The sequence below is a fragment of the Acanthisitta chloris genome, unplaced genomic scaffold, assembly GCF_000695815.1.
Source record: "Acanthisitta chloris isolate BGI_N310 unplaced genomic scaffold, ASM69581v1 scaffold3750, whole genome shotgun sequence".
In the NCBI taxonomy this organism is placed as follows: domain Eukaryota; kingdom Metazoa; phylum Chordata; class Aves; order Passeriformes; family Acanthisittidae; genus Acanthisitta; species Acanthisitta chloris.
In genome coordinates, this window is record NW_008650902.1 from 23,661 (window position 1) to 45,380 (window position 21,720).

The 21,720-nt window shown below is 37.5% G+C and overlaps 1 protein-coding gene across 1 annotated transcript in view; it reads right to left on the reverse strand.

Moving 5' to 3' along the window:
* Window positions 1-4,002: 4,002 nt before the first annotated feature.
* Window positions 4,003-21,720, reverse strand: part of JPH1 (junctophilin 1) — a 79,898-nt gene continuing 62,180 nt past the window's right edge. The window contains exons 3-5 of the mRNA XM_009070603.1: window positions 14,941-15,602; window positions 6,573-6,668; window positions 4,003-4,694 (exon numbers count right to left, since the gene is read on the reverse strand). Coding sequence (XP_009068851.1) covers window positions 6,588-6,668; window positions 14,941-15,602 — 743 coding nt within the window. The 3' untranslated portion in view covers window positions 4,003-4,694; window positions 6,573-6,587. The remainder of the gene's footprint in view (window positions 4,695-6,572; window positions 6,669-14,940; window positions 15,603-21,720) is intronic.

Consider the following 21,720-nt stretch of genomic DNA (forward strand, 5'->3'; position numbering starts at 1 on the left):
CTAATTTGAACCCCAGATCTTAATGCTTTCAACCTTTGGCATCTTTGTATGCCAGATTTAACATTTTTATAGGCCACAGTTTTCAGTGTAATATCCAATAAAATATCTTTAAATAGTAACTATGAGGTGTTCAGGAGCTGGAAAATTTTTAAACTTAGGTCATTAAGTGTAGACTAAGAAATTTAAATATAGGCAGCCATTTTCAACACCCCTGGTCAAGATCTGTCTTTTGTGGTCTAATACAGTGTCTCTGTCAAGCTGCTATTCAGTGAACCAGAGTCTGGAAAGCTGAGAAAGACACGTCTCTCTCTCAAATTAATGTATTGGTCTCAAAGGAATTCAGGTACTGTCATGGATTAACATACATGTTATTGTGAAAGACAACACCTGGTATTCTACTCTTTGACTATATTCTGTATTTTCTTCCAATTTGGATAAATCAACACTAAAAACAAGCAGTGTTCAAAAACTATGGCTTAAAGCCCATGATTCACCTCTGTCATTTATTGCTCTTTACTTAATCAGCATTGAAGCCATATATGAACATAAAATCTAGTCCTCATTTAAATGTATGTGCCCCAATGTCCATAGAGCTGTCTGATTAATTGGCATAAGACATGGAGGAAGACGTGTGAAAGCTCAGGCAGATAAGCACCCCCAAATTTCCAATAGAGGATGTATTTTATTCTGTCCAACAATCCACGTTTCTATACCAAGTCCATAAATCTTCATACCGCACTGTCCCAGTAAACAACAACCCTCAACAGGACTCCTTCTGATTTGAAAATCAGCTTCAGCTGTATGTTCACTCTTTCTCACAATCTTAATGTGGACATTTGTAGTGAAGTCCTTAACCCAGCTGATACCAGTTTTTTTCTCAACGATGACAGCATTACTTTGGTTTCTATGAATTACAAAGAGCTATTAGAAATACCTGTGTATAGCATGATTTTCAGTCCTTTTCCTTTCAGTTCCCATATATTGTATTTATATCACTGTCCTGACACTGGAGACAGTGTGAGTAGATTAGAAATTATAATACAGTTGCATAAAGCAGCATTGATAGTATGCAGATGATGGACCAAATGAAAACTGTGATGTGACATATGCAATTCAGTGTAGGACAATCTGCAGGAGAGATGAGTTCCATAGCCACGGAGAACTAAACTCCCAACTTAAACAAGTGCCACACAGAAAACACGAGTCCCTGGAGTGAGTGGCTGAAGTGTGGGGGCAATGGCCATGTGAAGGGAAAAGGCAACTAAGTTGAATTTGCCAGAGTTGGGGGGTGGGTGACCAGTGAAGGATAGAAGATAATTTAAAAACTAGTGGAAGCACAGGAAAAACCCCCAAAACTAAAACGACTTCAAGGGTGATAGGGAAAATCCCATTATTTTCCATTACTGAGAAAAATGCAGAATGTCCCCTCCTGGAGAAACGCCGATGTAGTGCTGTTTGCACCTATAACCTCCTAGATAACCACTCCTAAGTGATTGTGGAAAACATTAGCTGACGCAAGCACATAGTGACACGATGAAATTTAGATTATCAGGTCAAAAGAAGCTGTCTGTTCCCTGTTCCTCCTGGTCCCTCCTTTCTAGCAAATTAAAGGAGTAAACATGAGAGACTTAAACAAATTCTGTTACCATCTCCTTTTTTGCTATTGGTTTTATGGGGGTGAAGGATTTGTTCAGCTGCTACAGTGATGGTCACAACATAAACTGTTTAGATAAATGTTTTTTTTGTTGTTTTTCTTTTCCTTCTACCTTAAAATCCATTGACATTATAGACAGTTTTTCTTACAGATGTTGTGAATGGAAATTATATTTTCCTCCTACAATGATAGGAGGTGTAAGGTCTCTTAGTTTGTAGCTTCTGTGTCCAGTAGGAAAAAGATGGAGATGGATACTGTAGATGGCTCAGCTACAGCATGTTGGCATACACAGCTTCTTGCTCAGACTTAACATAATTTCTATTTTTTCCTGTTTCTGTGAATATTAAATGAGAGGATGAGAAGATTACTTCATTTGAAAGGCTTATTTAATCTCCTTTCTCTTCATTTGCTTTGTTTACTGAATTACATTTCCATAGGAGAATGGTCTGGAGAACTGTCTCCCCTGACTAAATGGTTCAAATGAGCTATGAGTAAAACCATTTAGATACAATTCACAACCATGTTTTATTAATAACAACCAAGAATGTTACTGTGGCTCAGTATGTGGTGAATTTTTTTTATCGTTGCAGCTGCATTATTGTCAGAATCTTTTAATATCGTGCAACTGTATTTTAACAGAGCTTTTAACATATATGTAATCACAGAACATGTCATTAAAGTTATGTAAATAACTATTTTGAGATTTTTTAATTAAGCACTCATAAGGAGTTTACTTCTTTTAAAGTCAGCACTAGGTTGCATTAGTGATTATTTTAACATACATCTGTATCTGACAGGCAAACTGTTGTCATATGCCACAGAATTTCTGCTCTCAAACTGAACCCCTCCTTTTGGAAAGCAATCCAAATGGTTCCTCACTCTTTGTGTTCCTTATTGCTTTTCTGATGGGAAAGCAAAGTAAGGGTATATATATATATATATGTATAAGGGTATATATACTAAGAAAGGACTAGATGTACTAAAAAGCTGTAACAGCCAATTTTATTTTCTTCAGCCTTTACCACGCCAACATCATTAATTTGCTGTTTGTCTTTGAACACTGTAATATGTGGTTTATCAGAAAAATGAGGTGCCCACAAACCAGATCTGAAATTCAAAGGTGAGGCATCTGTGGGCAAACACCTAACCATGCCAGCAGAAACTACTTTGCCTGAGAAAAGCTTTCCTTGCATTGAAGAGGGGCAAAATTGCCCATGCTGGAGCAAATCTTGGACCATTAACTCACACTGTGTGTCCATGGGGTTTTTTTTCCCCCTTTAGGCCTAGCAGATGCATTCCCACGTAAACCCCATCTGTAAGTTTACAACTGATGTAAACCACTGGTAAAAGCATCTTGGATGGGAAGTGACCATCTGCTGGTTATGAAAACCTTTTTTTCCCTTCTATTTCTGTGCAAATCCTTTGCATGCTGCTGTTATGATTTTTATATGCCTGAGTATATTATCACATTCATAGACCTTAAGAAATATTTCTGTACACTTTATTTTCATTATTGAACATGTTATACAATATGGATCACAAAACATCAGAGAAGAGTTGTCGTTAAAATTTCTTGGCATTATAGTTATTGATGTTAATTTTTCTTGAGAATGTATTTTTCTCTACTTGAAGGGAGCAGGTTTTTGTGGGGAAAATACCAATTCTTAAAGTTAAGCTTCATGCTGGTAGAATTATTTTAAAGAACAAGACAATAACAACTACTTCCTAAAAATAAGCTTCCATTAAATAGGAACTACTAATAAAACTAGCTCTCCTCTTCAACTAAACATTAAGATTTCAGTACAGCTGGCTAGTAGTTTGGAACTGGAATCACAGCAAATACAATTCTCAGCTGACTGAGCAGTTCAGCAAATGTGGTGGCTTTAACACAGTTGTAATGTCAAATTTTCTCTGTGTAGAGCATTAACTCACAAACCTCATGTTAATGAGCCTATAAAGACCTTGACGAGGAATGAAATCTAAAAAGTTAATTCACTTACAAGAAGGGCTGTTAATGGACCAGTCACTTACTGATTGAAACAAAATTGATTAACCATCCTTGTAGTGGGAGTATAATTTAAGATACTAAATTTATAAAGATACAAAATTCCTGTATCAGAAGATGAAAGAAGACACAAAAGGAAGCTTGACTTTTTATTATTTATTTTTAATTGTTTCCCAGAATCATTTTGTTGAAAACAGTAACTCACAATGATTTCAAAGGGACCACAATTTTAACCATTTTCCTGCTTCACTCCTCGTTTATTCAATTTGTTAGAAAAATTGCTTCCAGAGAGTGAACAAAGTAATTCACAAACAGGAAAAAGTAGTCTGAAACTCTATAAATAACCAACTTAATTTTATTTGAGCAAATACAGTTATGAAAACTGTACATTGTACATTTTGGGTCAAGAATTATAAATAGAGAAACTCATAGATAAAGAGTTCATTCTTTGACAGCAAGAAACTTTAAATAGACAAAATGACATTATTAAGTACATTGGCAGGCTTCGCTGTGCTGTCCAAAATGTAGTGTACAGTATAACAACCAATTATAAATAGCCTTTCATGTAAAATACAGCTGTGCACATTTTAGAAAAATACCAACAATTTGTTTGAGCTTTGTTTTAAAAAAGCTTATAAATCATACATATTTATAAATGGTACTAACATGCTTACTTAAATTTATAAACATTTTTCATAAGCTTTGTTACCCATTATTTCCAGAGCATAAAGTATTTTAAATAAACATTTAATAGGAATTAAATATGTCAGTTACAAAATTACCTCTCCCATTTAAGGAGACGGGGGGTGATTTCACTGTGGGATGGAACATTTCATCCATTGAGTCAAGGCTTACAGAGTAACTTTTAAGGTTTTGTTCTTATTTAAAAATTACTTTCCTAAATTTAAAACACAATTTAAACTTTTTTGTCTGTTTGTTTTTAAAAAATAAATATACAAGTTTTATTTTCATTTGCTCTCTTTCTGCTTTCTTCTTTATCCACACTGGTCAAAACACAGGATTCTCAACATACTTCTGTAAAAAACACCATGGTGTTACTGCCCTGCTTGGAGTTGCTTCGCTGCACAATATTCAGTCCATACCTACGGTACTTTAATATGCTGCATCAAAAAATAGCCAATGTATTTTGCAAGAATGTTGCCCATTAAACCATGCAAAAAACTTAGAAAGTTTACAAACAGGTTCAAAAACTCTACTGTATGAAAGATTTTTCTAAGAGAGATAAAATAAACCATAATACAAGCCCTTTGCTTTATGCAGCTTGAAATGAAAATGGTTACTTGCCAAATGATCACACCACATACCTCCAGTAAATAAGCATGCGTTTGGTTAATATAGGGTACAGTAAGTACAGTATAATGGCACAGAAAAAGAAACATGATCACATTGTTTGAACAAAGGGCTATGAAACTACTTAAGACAAACTTTCCAAATGAAAAATTGTGAGGCTTTTTTTAATGCTGAGGTAAAATTATAAATGGACTTTAAAGACACTGAAGGCATCAAATCGATAAACAGTCACTTAACACTTTGAAACGCTCTACCTGAATGTATTCAACACAAATCCAGTATTTCAAAATTATGATGATTTATTATGAGCATTAGCTAGCTTAGCTGTCATTGGCATCAATGTGCACTCAGACAAGACTTTATTTTAACCTCTGGCAAAATACCTCAGTGTTGAAACATAATAATTCAAATCACCAATTACCACAGCACCAGAGTTAAAAAAAAAAAGAAAAAAAAAAGAAAAAAGTCAACATGCAAACCCTGTATCTCATCTTTTTGGCTTATTCGGATATTCCTCCTCCTGTTTAGAATGTGCTGATACCAACATAAGAATCTTTTAGTACTTACTATTCTTTTATTATGAAAAAGTTTGCTTGCAATTGGCTAAGTGCTTGAGCACTTTTAGGAAGATATCAGTATCTTTACATTTTTCAGTCATGGTATATTATTTACTAAACCTTAAAGCAAAATGACTCTTCAGGTTTAGGAAAATGGGTTTAAGAATTTTATCTTCAGACTAGGAAAAGATATTTGATTTTCTGCTTCTGCTGCTAGGCCGAACTGGTAGCTTTCTCCAGGCTGGACTAAACACTATGTTATGGCTATACATCAAATTTCATAAACAACAAATTAACAGAATCATGCACAGGCAAATGAAATTCGATCTCCCAGAACACTGCAGGAGATGTTAAAAGCAGCAGGTAATGGAATAAGACTGGTGACTGATGCTGCTAACTATTTCTTCTAATGAGATAGGAGTGAACGCTGGAATCACTTCCACAGCAACAGAATCCTCTGACCACATTCCTCTGGCAGTCGTTTTCCCATCTCCCCACTAAAAACATCAGACGGTAAAATAGTAAGGCAGCTGTTAGCTTCCATCAACAAAAAGTGCAGCTCCGTACATTTCCAGTTTAGTCACACTCTGCTGGAACAGATGGAGAAGCCAACGCACTTCACTGGCAGGGCTGCTTCAGCAGATTATTTTGTTTGTTTTCCAACATGGCTGCTTGCTTCAGCTTTCAGAGGACCCCAAAGCCACGAGCCATCAGCAGAGAAACTGAGCTGGGCCCCTGGCTGAATTTTCCAAGTTTCATCTCTCTTGCGTCCCATCCTAATTCCAAGCCTCCTTCCCTGTGTCTGACAGGTGCCATTTAAAAGGCTGATGACACAACTGCAGAGAACTGTGGGCTAACACCACTAGTTGTCATGACTTCACTGAAGGGTCAAAACAGTTACATTATTAAATAACTATGTTGAATCACATTCAGGCATAGCTAAAATTAAAGTGGGGAACATTAAAAATATGCAAAGAAATTAAATCTTTATCATTTGAGGTGGGGTGGATATGGTGATTTTGTACAAAAACAAGGCCTTTCTTACCTTTCCTAATTCCAATCAAGTTAGAAAATGGACAAAAAGAATGGCTAAACCAATATTCAACAGCATTACCAGGGCGATCATGACTGAGTTAGGGCCCTGAAAATAAAATAAAGATATCAGAATTAATGCAACCTTCCACACTGCACAACAATGAACGTGACACATCTTTACAATTTCTACTGGTTTTGACTTTGCTCTGAAGGATGCAGATCCTGCTCCTGAAACACAGCCACTATCCTTGATATTCAGGTGAGCTAAGTATCATCTGTGTGAAAATGAGCTGGACAAATACAGGTGAGAGTATATTATTACACTGCTCTTAGTCACACTGAGATTAAACCGTCTGACAAAAATGACCAAGTAAACTTATGAAAACAAACCCATCAATACAAAAATAATGTCAGCTTAAAATAAAGCAAAACAAAGAATGTGAACTACTTTGGGGAAGCTGGAGTGCTGCTCTTCGTCCTTGCTGTAGGTTCTTCAATTTTGATCCATTTCAAAACAGACATAACAAATGTGTTTTGTGAAAAGAATACACTCTTTTGGTAACCAAAGGGAAAAAAAAGGTTACTTACCATTTCACCAACATACCTGTTTCCATTGCAGACTAAAACCAATTTTACAGCTGAAAAACTAGATTTGTTTTGATTTACTCAGACACTTATCTTACAGACCTATGTACTGAAGAAATGAAAAGTCAAAAAACTCCTTCCCTTCCTAGCTAGAGCCAAAATTGGTTAGAAAACTTAATCATTACATACTTTTAGTCTTTTTGTGAAGCCATAGAACAAAGGTTTTAATTCTTTTCAGCAATTTTGGATAATTAAAAAAAAATTGACGCTTTCTAATAATCAACTTGAAATAACGCCCCAACTGATGAAAATTCTCAGCTCTTCTGTTCCCCTCCTAACGTATTTGGTTTACCACAATATATTTTCACAAAGATTTGTATACTCTTATATTTTAGGGTTACACTGTAAGTAAAAACAGAGAAACTCTACAAAGACTACCAAAAAATCTGTGCAGGAAACTATCTTCTGAACTATGTAAGAATCACTGGTTTGCATAAGAAATATTTCATTAGAAATGACATAATTTCTTCACTTTTCACATGAGGCATGGCTTGCAGAAATTCATTATACTTCATGACAACATAATCTTAACATCAGCTATATGATTTCTTGAATATTAAGGTGTAAGAACTTGCTATGATTAATTTGCTGCAGCAGTATAACTGGGAAGCTATCAAATAGTACTCATGCCGTTATTCTATCAATTGCTCTCCTTCTGAAACAGCCTCACTGAACACTTTCTACCAGAACACACTTTTACACAGTAGGTCAGATGGCAGACCAGATGTGAACGGCCAAGTGCTTGAGTAAGTCACAAAATATGTTATGTCAAGTACTGCTTAAATATCTGGGGAGCCTAAACCAAATCCGCACCTCTCTATCCATAAAAGCCATAAAGTTCCCTTTGCACCTATTCAGAGGTATCTGAATGGAGGTATCTGAGGAACCAGGTGTTCAAGTTCAAACAATGACTGAGATTATCAGGATACCAGTTAAATGTTGCCATGGGGTAATGGTATTGGCAGCAGCATTCACTTTTTGCTTAATGGCAGGATGTCTAAAATATTCACTAGGAATCTGAAGACCAGGTTTAATGACACCTTAGTCAAAGTGATTTTGAATAAAGAGTTTCCACTTACAGTGGTATGTTTTAACCATCGGGTCAAAGAACAGAAGAGGAACCATGTTTCCCCCTTCTTAGTGGAGGTGAGTCACCGTGTGCCAAAGAATATGAGACACTTGGTGACAGAGAACAGGCATAAATGGACAGCACAGCTCCAGATATGGTTGTGTTTCTGACCACAAAACTGTAAGCAGCCTCGCCGTAGTATTGTATAACTCAAGGTTAGTATCTTCTTTCTCCTTCTGGCACAGTCACAATTGTGCTAGGTTGGGCACTTCTGTGCTTTTCTACTGTGAAGGAAATCCAAATTCTCATCAGGTTTGCCACCAAATGCATTTGGCAATTGCAAGATTTATGTATGAAAGCCATATTGGAAGGCTTTGAGCAATAAAACATGTTTTACTTGAACCAAAAGCTACTTTGAGAATCTCTCAGTTTTGCTGTCTTGGAATGTCAGTGTCAACACCCTTAGGAGTGAAACTTCCATTTATTGACTACTTCTTTTGCAAAAAAATTCCCAGAATCTCATGACAAACAAGAATATTAAATACATGCTAGTATTACAAAGCTCTCTATGGGAAGTGTGATTTCATTACACTACTGATTTCCACCAAGATGTAGATTCAGCATCTTTCAGTGCTGAGACACTGAAACAAGTTGCCCAGAGAAGTCGCTGATGTCTCATCCCTGGAAGTGTTCAAGGCTGGGTTGGATGTGGCTTAGAGCAAACTGGTCTATGGAAGGTGTCCCTGCCCATGGCAGGGGGGGCTGGAACTAGATGATCTTAAGGTCCCTTCCAGTCCAAACCACTTTACGGTTCTATGATCCTATGATTCTAATAGGGATTCCCCATATGATCAAAATCAGGTCAATAGTTCCTTCATAGTTTGGGATCTAACATAAAGATTTTGCACTTACACTGCACCAGGAATTGCAAGGAACTGTGAAGATCATTGGCAATAACCCTTAAAATTCATCCATCTAATACTTTGCATATTTGGAAATAACATCTGTGGAAATCACATTCACTTACTACAATTGAAACAAAAATTTGAAGCTGCGAGGACTTCCCAGGAGCCAGGAACTCATTTGTTACCTGAAATTTATCATGGAACAGCATCCTGGTAGATGCCAAGACAGCAAATTGGGACTGCAACTCAGTAGCATTAGTGCAGCCTTATGGAATTAAGCTTGTCAAAGTGAGAGGGGACTTCTCTATCCATGCATGTCAGTCAGGTTACATATAACAATCTCACCGCAAAAACATTACATAAATTAGGCTAAAAACCCAGGGGCTGCAGTCTAAACAAATCTCATCTACAAAGACAGAAGCAAGTGACACCTCAAGAACAGGGCTGCTGAATTTATATGATGATCAATGAAAAATATGTTATCTCTTTATGATAATGAGCTGATGCTATATACAAAGTAGCAAACCTCCTCTCCTTTGGCCTGCTATGTGCATTTTGTTTCCTCTTCTGAGAACTACACCTTTCAGCCCAAAGTAGGATTTCCTGATACACTAAAAAATGATCAAACACTATCTGGTGGAGCACATGGTTATTATGCAGTGAACTACCTCCTGTTTTGTAGACACCTATGAAATAAACATTTAATGCTTAAAGACAAATACCACAAATAAGACTTTAGAGTCCTGCAAGGGCTTAAAATAGCAAAAGCCAAAATTAGTTTGAACAGCCCAAGAGTGACTAGAACAGGTGCACTAAAGAAGCTGAAGCAGGAAATCCTCAGTCCTGCTTAAAAATTGCTCTTTCAGCTTCTTGTAAGACAGACAGTTATGTAGTCACAAAAATAACTGTACAATTGGATTTCATCTGGGGAGGAAAGTAAGTTATTTTCCTAAAATGTAGTGGCAGGAAGTATTAAGACTAGTCTTGTAGTTTCATTGCATTAGGAATATCCATTAAATTTAGCATAAAGTTCTTGCTCAGAGGTTTTATTTAGGATCAGGCAAATACTGATCTATTTTTCTAATGTCATGGTAGTTATAACCCTTACTTAATGGATGTTAAGTGAACCAAGAAATGAGAGTTGAACAAATAGATGGGAATAGAATTACACCGGGTAACATCCAGCAGAACATAATGACTTTAGGTACAGGTAAAAATCAGGCTAAACACTGTGTGTTTCAAAACCTTTACCTGCAAAATGAAAAAAAATTACAATATATAAAACACTTGTGCCTGGGCTTGTACCTAGGGCAACACATGGACATACATCATGCAAACAAATGTCTGTTCACAAATGTACACAACAATAGTGTTTTCTGAAATTCAATCCCACTTTTTACCCAAATCCAAGACAATCTCAATTCAGCTCATACTCAAGGTGCAATAGCAGCATGCAACTGAGACTGAGAGCTGGAGGCTGCTAATGAGCAACTAGGAACAACAGTACTGGTTTGTGGCCAAGTGTCTCTGTGTACACTTGACACTGTGGTAACTACAAGGTAATTTGAAGGAGCCTAATTCTTGGTGAAACAAGGAAGCTTTACCTCCCATAAACGACGCGCAATGCCTGCAAACAGACAGCTGTTCTGGAGTAACTGATGAATGGTGACCCTGTCATTGTCATTTAGGCATGGTTTCACCTCGATAAAACTATGACTCTTTCTTACAAGTTCTGATTTTAAACTTTGATTTTTGAACATCAAAGAATAAGTACATAGAGAAACGCATTCATATATGTGGCATAAGAAGTATGTGCTGGTATTTTTCGAGTATAATGCCAGAAACAGGGATATCTAGAGAATCAATACTGTTCCTGTAACTAACTTACTGCACAGATGATCCTCAGTGACATTCTTAAGGATGCAACAGATTCACAGCAAATACGAAACATGAATTTGATTGCTAGAACAGCTGCTGCAAGCTTTGCTGCAAATAAAGTTGTTTAAAGGTCTTAATCCAAATTAAAGCTGATGTTTCATTCAGATGTGGGAAATGGATTTGATTTAGATACCTGGAAGGAAGAATTGAAAAACCCTTCTGTATCTATGTTCTTAATGCATTGCCATTGGAAACTTGGGAAAAGCAGTGTATGATTTTTATACAGCACTTTCAGATAAATCTAATGAAAGTTCTCAATAAATGTTATAGATTCATTTTTGCATTTCAAAAACATCCTTTCTCACTCTTTTCATGAGAATTCTTTTACCTGTATATTCCTTAAAAATATGTATTTAAATTTTTATGGATGATCTAAGGTAGATCTACTTTCAAAGCATAACATAACAATTTGTCATGATTACTAAGAAGCAATTGCAATTTCTGAGTAAAATAAAATAATTCCCCAATGCAACCTTAGAATTCTGAAGTCTTTCAATATTCAGAAGTGTTTGAGATAAAGAGAAGCACATTAATCAGGACAAGGGGAATTGGATTCAAACTGACAGGACAAGGGGGAATGGATTCAAACTAAAAGAGAGCAGGTTTAGATCAGATATGAGGAAGAAATTCTTTACTGTGAGGGTGGTGAGGCACTGGCACAGGTTGCCCAGAGCAGCTGTGGATGCTCCAGCCCTGGAGGTGTTCAAGGCCATGCTGAATGGAGCTCTGAGCAAGCCGGTGGAGTGGAAGGTGTCCCTGCCCATGGCATAGGGGTTGGAACTGGATGATCTTTACGGCCCCTTCCAACCCAAACCATTCTATGATTCTATGAATCTGGCTTCTAGTCTGTAACTGTGCACTCTTAGGTTAGTCACTGCATAATTCCAGCACACTACTGAGCCCAGTCCAGGAGCATTGCAGAACAGGCTACAGCTTTTCTGAAGCTGAAAGATGATACTACAAATTAAAAGACTCCAGGCAATGTTAACAGTCATTCTGTACTGTCTCTCCCTCAGACTTCTAGGCCAGTAGGCTACTCCTTTCTGCTTTAATTGTTTTAGCATTTTTACTCATTTCAGCATTTTAAAGAAATAAGCATGTAGGTAATTTATTTTGTAAGGGCAAATTCACAGACATGGAAGACATATTTGAAAAATACCCACATACATATATCTTAAAATATTGTTATATTACAAATTAATTCAGAAAATCTACCTGCCTTACTTATTGAAATGCTGGAAATAAGAATAATGCAATCAGGTTACTCCAAATGAGGCAGAGGGGCACTTCCCAGATGACCTGCAGTATCAGTAAACAAGCAATAGCTAATGCACAATATCTCATCACTTTTCCACCTTTCTTGATAACAGGCTGTAGGTTCATGGACCTTATCCTGATTATTTTAGAAGGTCAACAAACTTCTGTTTAGGTGTCCTACTTCATTTCTTAAGATGAAGACTCCCTCAACTCCAAAACATTACTTGGAATGCAGGAAAATTAAGGATGATTTCTGGTCACTTATTTTCACCAGAGCTGAACAAGAAACTCCAATTCAGGCTAAAATTCTGTACATGCTCACTCAACATTTACAAGCCTGACAGCTTTGTGTTACCCTACATAGGAGTCATATCTGTGAGATTTGAAAGGTTAAAGGGCTGATATCAGCTGTAATACAGATTTGCAGATTACAAAACCTCTGTGAACATCTACTCTGATCCACACAAAACAGAATATTTAAGCTTCCTGCAGAACGAGAGAGTATCATCTTGGCAAAATGCTCATTATTGAACTATTCAGTGATGGCTCCAAAACTTCAGCATCTGAAAACTGATGTTACATTTAATTAATTTCATTAAAAGAAACTTAAAACAATACTTTTATCACAACCTGTCTAGTTGTTGGATTGTCTTATGCACTTGCTTATTAGTTTGGGAAACTGTTTTATAAAGTGTACTTACAGAAAGTCATTTAATATGTAATCAATTTTTTTGCCTTAAATCTTTCATTGTAAGATGTTTTAATCATTCTTGCAGCTCTTTGTGGGACTCTCCCTGAAGTTCTTTTTTTCATTTTAAATCCCTGATTTACAGACGCTGTATTTTTATTCCAGAAGTGGTTGCACCCGTGCCAAAAGCAGATAGAACAGTCTCCCATGTACTCTTGCTTAATCTTTTCTGTTGATAAATCTAAGGATTATATGAACATCTCTGAACAACAGCAGCAGACTGGGAGCTCATGTTCAGTTGCCTCTCTTGCTCCTGATCCACCAACCTTTTTCAGTTCCAATCCTGCATGGACAGGCTCTGTAAACTGCCTTTCAATATACAATACTGTATTTTGCTACGTTGCATGTGGATAATTATACTTTCACCCTTCTTAGAAGCTGACTTGGATCAGCTTTTATTGGTCTTGATTATTTGCCAGTTTCCTGGTCTCTGTCTCATATAAACCTCACGGGCAATATTCTTATGTCCTTATGCATGTCATTAATAAGAATATGAATAGAGTAGTGGAATTAATGTAAAAATGACCTCATCAGAATAATAAAAAACAACGGATGTTTTTCTAATTACTTTCTGAGAACCATCAGTCAGTTTTAAAAAAATCCTTTTAATGTGACATTTAGCCTTTGCATTGCTCTGGCTTCCTTGTCAGAATATATAACTCTGTAAAAGCAAATCAAGTGACCTTCTTGACTGAGGATATGATTCTTCTGTCAGCCTGAGGATGTCAAACTTATTTGACAAGACCATTTACAATTCATGTTGGTCTGAAGTGTGGTGTCAATTATTCCAGTGTTTTGCCTGAGATTGGTGCTAGGCTGTCTGGACCCATTAAATGGGTTACTCTGTTTATCCTATCAATAATGACAGACTGTTTGTTTTCTAGAGGAGTACCAAATATGACTCAAAGAAACAATGTTTGTAAAAGAGAAATATTATGACAATTATCTAGATCTTTAAATTTGCTAAAGGTTAGCTTTCAGAACTACAGCTAATGCTTTCCTGAGTTCCCCTTGGCCCAGAAATCATAGAATCATCATCAGAGATTATGAATTCCATAACCTGGCTTTTTCTTCAACATGGAATAGAAATGCTACTAGTCATCATTCCTTTTCTGCATAATTATTGATAGTTTTATTGTTTCTAAATGATAATGAAAATAAGATTCACACTGATATGAATGTACAGCTTTAAAACTCCTCTATTTCCTGATGAATAGAAAAGTGAGATTTTTCACATCACTGTAAAACACAAGCATTGTTAGAAGCATGCATTTTAAACCAGTTTTTTAGAGCCCACAATCAACACAGTGAAGATGAAAATGGGAGATTGTCTGGACTGGGTCAGACCACAGGCCAGCAAGCTGTCTCCAACAGCAGTCAATAGCAGACCTTTGGGAAAGAGCATGTGTCTAACTACCAGTAATGCTCAATTATCTACAACTAACACTGTGGGACACCTTTTTTCTTGGGGGAAGGGGGGTCTAATAATCTACATACATGCAAACCACACCTCTATGTCTATACATGCACCCACTAATACACATATTAACACATATTTGTGTTTATGGATGAAATGGGGCCTCATGGTTCAGAGGTCTGACAATATCTGGCCATCAACTACCCCTTCCTAGCATACAAAAAAGGTAATATGAAGGACTGGATTATTTGTTATTGTCTGGTGTAGTGGGTTTTAGCTAGCAGACTGTATCCAGATGAAGATTTGACAGACATGAGCTTTGCCTGTCTTTGGGTTGTAAAGCTCAGCACTAGGAGGCAAAAGGGCAGTGAAAGCAAAAAGGTTTCCTGCAGTACTTACCGAGCTGTTTCCTACTGCTTTTTCCACCGCTGAATGTGACTCATTATTAGCTGGATTCTTTGGTGCAGCAAATTCTGATCTCTTAATTTTTGTGTCAGGTTTGTTTTCTTTGGCATCTGGCTTACCCCCAGATCTAGCAGGACTTGGCTTCTGAGAGGGTGGTATCCGTGCAAGTGTTGATGGTGATGGGTTGCCATATTCATCTTCTTCCCTGAGCTCATGTGGAAGTGCTGTTGGATTTGATTTTACATAATAGCCGTGGTAGTGACCATGCAGCTCCCCATTCTCTGTGCTGGTGGGATTGTGCTGGGCTGAAAACTTTGGCTGGTGTTTCACAGCTACTTCCTCCTTCACTGGTGCTTTTGCATATAAAGGCTTGTTAGTTGTGGGTGTTATATTCTCAATGGCTAAAAGCTTTTTGTCTTGACTGAGTCTTGCCCCGGAACTGGAGCTTTGCTTTTTCGGTTGTTTTGAAGGAGAAGCCTCAGGAGAAACAGAAGGACTATGCCTTGGACTTGCTTCTGGGGTTTGAGGGGGTGTAGTACCTTTCCGATAAAAGTGAGGTGACTCTTTTGGGGTAGGTGGCTTTTCCTGAACTTTTTCATCAGATTTGTCTTTCACATCCATTCCTTCTTGAAATTTTTGTTTGATATAATCAGGGCCTGAAAAACAGTGTTACAGAAATATTAATATTAGAACAAAAATAAGACTTTTCAGTAAAACTATTGCATTGGGATGTCAGACTAGACTGCCTTGGAAAAATGCTGGCAGGAGTACATGTTACCAAAAATTTAATGACATCCATAGTCATTTACTATAAATTGCTCAGTCATTGAACTTACTGCACGTTTTTGGTAATAGTTGGGACCACTTATTAACTTGTTTCAGTCACTCTGTGTCTTCAGGTTTGCGAAGGGTCACAGGACATAAATTGTCTCTGAGTGAAGCCTGAGTGACTGAAGACTAACCTTATGTGTCTAGCATTTGTTCTTCTTTGGAAAGGTATGTTTTGAGGTATGTTTTGCTTAATTACTCCAACTAATTGAAATTCTACCCTCATGATATAGTATCTGCTTGATATGGAAGTAATTAACCATCAGAATGAAACACCACTTCTGTTCTTACAGCCTGCAGGAAATAAGGCTTGAATCACATTTTTTTCCCTTTGTGCAAATGTCAGATTGTCTTATATACATATATATGCACCTTGAAGTCTCACACACTGGCTTTGTCTTCCTGACCCATTCATTCACCATGTGAAGACACAGGTTAACCACTATAATCAGTAACACAGACTAGGTAGGAAGGTAGGAAAACATTCTCTCACATTCACTAGAGAAATACTTACAGAGCAGCCAGTGTGAAGAATATCCTCTCCCCAAATCCTAGCTAAACACCCATAAGCACATTGACCACTAGGACTCACGTATCAAGGTGCATTTCTATACAGCTGCTAACATAAACACAAGCTGGCTGAGATGCTGTGCTCTGGGTTTTGGCTGTCAAATCTAGTTGTTTTATGTTAAAACTTGACCAAACACTCTGTTGAAGAAACAATATTGCTGTAAATCTGTCTGTATTGTGGGCAGCATTTTCTGCTTTTCTTACTAGAGGTCACATCCCAGAATCCAGGATCAGGTTCCCTAAGAAGTCAGAAGTTGAGGAGCTCTGTGAAGAAAGAACTGCAACAACTTTTCTCTATGTTCAAAAGTGGCTTCTGACAAATGCATTGCAACTGTTTCTCCACTTCTATCCTTTGCTAGCACTACAACCTTTACTATTCTGTGAGGCTTATCAGTGTTTTATGCCACAGAGAAATTCTGTGCGCAGAGAAGAATGTCTGTACATGTTTTTCTCCTTCAGAGTTTAAAGGAGGCTCTAGCTGTGTCAGGCAGATACAGTGTTTTTACAGATGCCAGAAGCATATGCATCACTACGCAGTGCGAAGATGAGAGGAAGGAAGAGCAGCATGAAGCTTTTGGAAGTTACTGAGTCATCTGGTAAGTAAGCATTGCTGAGAAGAAGAATTACTCGGCATGCAAGGTCTTTTGAGCAGGAAAATCACAACATTTTTGGCATCTCTGAAAACCAGGGGTGGAAACAGGGAGCTGTTAAGAAAGAAGGCTAGACACAGACAAGCCAGGATTTGTTCCCAAATGACATCTGAGGAGGAAGTTTTGAGGAGTTAAGCCTGCACAGAGGGAGAGAACAAGCGGCTTGGTTCTTACAGCTTTTTATAATCTTCCTGGTAAAAGGGAAAGGCAGCACAACACAGATTAAAAGTTTCCATAAATGAAGTTACAGGTACGATCACCAGTCACAAAATTCTCTGTCATGTAGGGGATTTCCTTCCAACTTGGCTGAGATACATAAAGTAATGCCAAGGGTTTTAACACACATAAACTTTTGTTTTCTCATCTTTTCACATTAGATATAATTAGGGGTGTAAAGAGAAAAGGATAACTAAAAGAGCCCTGCTTAACCTTTAAGCCCAAGCCACAGAGCTCTCAAATTGCTATTATTGTTTATTATGAATACATACACATGCACATTAACTTGGTCTTTATGATTGCTGTGGTGGAAGCATCCAATTGGAATACCATCTCTTCAGTCTTACAATGCTGCTTAAATGGCACCTGATCTTATCCCAAAAATTCACATCCTGTGACAGCTCTCTACTGTCCAATACTTGGAAAGATCTGACTTTTACTAATATCTGATGGCATTTGATGAACTGATGACATTTTCATAAGGAAAACATCTGGACCTCAGAAATGTGATCCGACTCTGCTTCTTTCCTATGACAAACTAAAAGCCTCCCAAGGCTGGCCAGAGAAACTCTCTCCTTACAAGACCTCCAAACTCTGCTGGAATTTGTGAAACAAGAAGGGAGCACATGGTCTCAGCTGCCCATGTTTCCCCAAGAGACTGGTAGAGTGACAAATGAAAAACTTAAACCAAACAAAAATATAATATTTAACTGAAACTTCCCAAAGTTAAGTTTCAACAAGTTAACAGTGCCTTGTTTTTACTGGATATTTGGCAATATTTGATGCTAAGTGACACTGAGCCCCACCAGAGAAAACTGTAGCCATGTGCATTCACGTAACATCTGAGGGCATCTGACCAGACATTCAGCAATTGCCTTAACATAGCACAGCAGCCCTCCCTCCTACACCCCAGTACTTCACATATGGCTATTAGAGATACATCCCTTGCCTCCAATCTTGCCAGGCAGGTCTTTACAACACTCAAATTCTTGGTTCTATGCTGAAATTAGCTTTGGAGATTGTTCAAGTACTTTTTAAATGTCTGTTCACTTGATTCAATACAATTGGATTATGCACCTGTCTGAACCAGTGAATCCAAGCAGCAAGAATTCAGTTCCTGCTCCCTTCTGAGGACTAAGAATACTTGTCAGGACTTACCTTGTTTCCTTTGTTAAAGGCATTAACTAACACTACAGACATGGGGAAGGGAGTCCTTTTCTTCAGCATAGGAACAGTCTATGGCAGGAGTTTAAAGGAATGAGGACCAAGAGAATTTGGAAAGAGTCACTAACATCTGATCCTGTAAGATTTCTTAGCTGGCTGATCTTAATAGGGAAGAGAATAGGACTTAAGGGTGGGAAGAAGGTAAAGTGGGGTCATCTGTCTAGGAAATAAACACAGAGAGTTTTTCAGTTTGCAGTTCAAGCAACCAGTAGATACAGTCCTAGACACAATACATCTGAGTGCCTAAGGAGAATCTGGTCTGGAAAGCAGAACCAAGAAATGTTATCTAACCAAATAAAGCTAAGTTTCCTTTGTGGATGAACCTGTGTGTTTTCTTATGGTGACATGCTGGCTGTGCTACCATCAGATCAAAACTGATGCACCATTGCTGGCTGAAGGTCAGCCAGGGGCGGTTTTGGCTCCCACAGCTGTTGTGATGCCAGTAGCTCCACAGTACCATTAAAATGTGAGTTAGCCAGCATCTGGGGGGAAGAGCCTCTGAAAACCAAAGGACTGGGTAGATGTGTGCAATGTATGTACGTAGAGTCTTACACTGTCTGATGGTCTGCTTGAACAGCATTCCATTGATGCCTGTGGAGTGAGGAAAGCTTAGGCTAGGTTGAAGACACATTCATAAATCTAGTTCTAAATCTGTTCTAAATCTAGAATTTCTTGTGAAGTTCTTGTGTATTGTGTCCTTCCTCCTGGAAGGGCTCCAGTAAGTGATGTGACAGCATGGCCAGCCCTGTAAATGAGAAGAGAAGGATGTCCTGGTTCTGCCACAGCATTTTTAAAGAGGTGACAGCCACATGCTTTTCCCCATGGCCCAGTGAGACATACATATTGGCAGCATTGGGCTGTTGCAGGGCTGTGGCTCAAGGAGTGTCTGAAAATGTCATCTTGCAGGACACTGTAAATGCAGCCACTGTTTCCCAAGAAGGCTAAGAAAGAACCTTGTTCCTGATCAGATCAGGATGAAACCTGAAGCTTGAGAGGAATTGCAGAATGCAAAGGATAGTGAGGAAAAAGGGGTGTGTGTGTGTGTATGTATCGATATACACACACACACACTCATGTATGAGCTTCAGCTCATACCTCTGCCTATTCAATCCAGCCAGTTTCACATATTTTGGCCTCTTTGCAAAAGAGAAAACATGAGGATACAGCAAAGGGTGGGACTGAATGAGAATGACCTCAGGAAGTGTCAAAGGCACTAGGATTCCCTACAGTACTGATCCTTCAAGAAGAAATTATGAATTCCATAGTTAATATACACAACTGAGTAACATGCCAGAAATCTTATATCCGTAATTTAATGAACTTTCACCTCATTTTATTATAACAATTTCTATGTTCTTAAAATTAACTTAATACTTTTTTAACTGTCAAAAAGGACTTCTGCAGTACTACAGGAACCAAATAAAATTCTGATGTTTTGTGGCAGGAGTGCAGGACAATGAATTTTCAAGTAACACAAGAACACTTCTGGAATTTTCTAATATTATGACAAAAATTGTTATTTACAGAATTAAAACTTACTTGAATATTGAAGTAAAAATAGTACTATGCAAACTAAACCACACTATATTCTAGCCCATTTTAGTTCTGTATAACAGTATTTTAAAAAAGAACTACTTCACTGCATGCCACTCTTTTGCAACTTTCCATGTATGCCTGTACAACCCTGGACATATTGCAACACCTTACTTGGTCCACATGTTAACAGACACTCAGGTTTAAGAGCTTGTCCCTGAATCACAGTTGTTTGTGAGAGGGAATTCTGTTCATATCAACAAGCAATTTCCACAGTAAACATTTTAACAGTGTCAGATGCATTCTTTCCTGGAGGGTATGTTGTGAGAAACTCCACTAGGACTCTGTTAGAAACAACTTTCTGAGAGCAGCAAAAGAGGTTTCAGAGAGCAGGTTTCACTGAGCTAAGCTTGAGACACTGCAATACAGATAACAGGCTCTCACCATACTATGACACAACATGCCTGTTCCTGCAGACCTGGACTCAGACGTGACTGAAGGAGGTTCCTGTAAGACCCTTTAGGAAAGCACAGGCTGTAGACTCCAGCAGCCTTGGCACCTGGATGTGTCCAGTCCCCTGATGGAGACCAGCTGTAAACTGGTTGGCTGCTGCACAAGAAGTGAGGATCCTCCTTCCCCTTCTCCTTCATTTAAATCAGTCAAAAGTATTTTGGATGGAAGGTTCTGTAAATATATGCCCCATGCAAAAATGCTAATTTGGAATTAGAGATGAGACTATAATTCCCAAAATGATATGTAAAACCTAGAGACTGACATGCTATTTACTGTGGAGACTGATTTTGTTCTTCAGACATGTCCTCTCTATTCATTTTTCAGAGATAAATGAAAAATATGGAAAACCCACCTTCTTAATACATAGAAATAGCATTTAGATCTTATTCTGTACAATTTTACTGTAAAAAACCAGCAATAACCAAACAAAAACACTTCTCCTGAAGAAAAAAAAATGCAACTTTATAAATAATTTTATAAACATCTTATAATTTCTTCATGATACTTCTTCCACTTCAGTCTTACAATTCTTGCAATTCAGGAAAAACAAACTTTTCGTATTACAATTTTATAAATCTACTGAAAGAAGAAAAAAAGATTGTAATGCCACTAATAGGCTCTAGAATATAATCTTTAAAGAATATAATATTTAAAGTACTGTTGATGCAGAAATGGTGTGATTCAATTTCAAGGTATATTGGAAGAACCTATTAGGTAAGCATGTGCTTATTTCTGCTTTTTAAACTAAAGCACACATTGTGTGATGCAACCTAACTATCTTTAGTGGTACATAAAGAGCTAACAAATAGATAGGGTTATTAATAAAAACCCAAGTAAGAAATGAAATCATAATTTCATGATTACAAGAAAATTTATGTTGCGCTTATAGATAAATTCCACCCATGAAACAGAGACTTCACATCTTAATGTTGTTCACACATACAAACTGTTAGTGGAAAGATGCTCTATCTTCTCCGTAAGGTTTAAGGATTCTCTGTGGGGTAATGGTGACACCACCACAGCTATTTGCTCAATCAGAATACTGCTGTCTATATGCAAACCTTCCAAGATTAGAGGCCTCTTTTTAGTAAACTATTGAACACTTCTATATAAAAAAGAAGAGAGAAATCCTGCTCTGAAAAGTCCACTATCTATACGTACAATACAAAAGGTTAAACCAATAGCCCATTTTACAGATGGGGAAATTAAACCAAAGGGAAATCACAACCTAAAGCACATG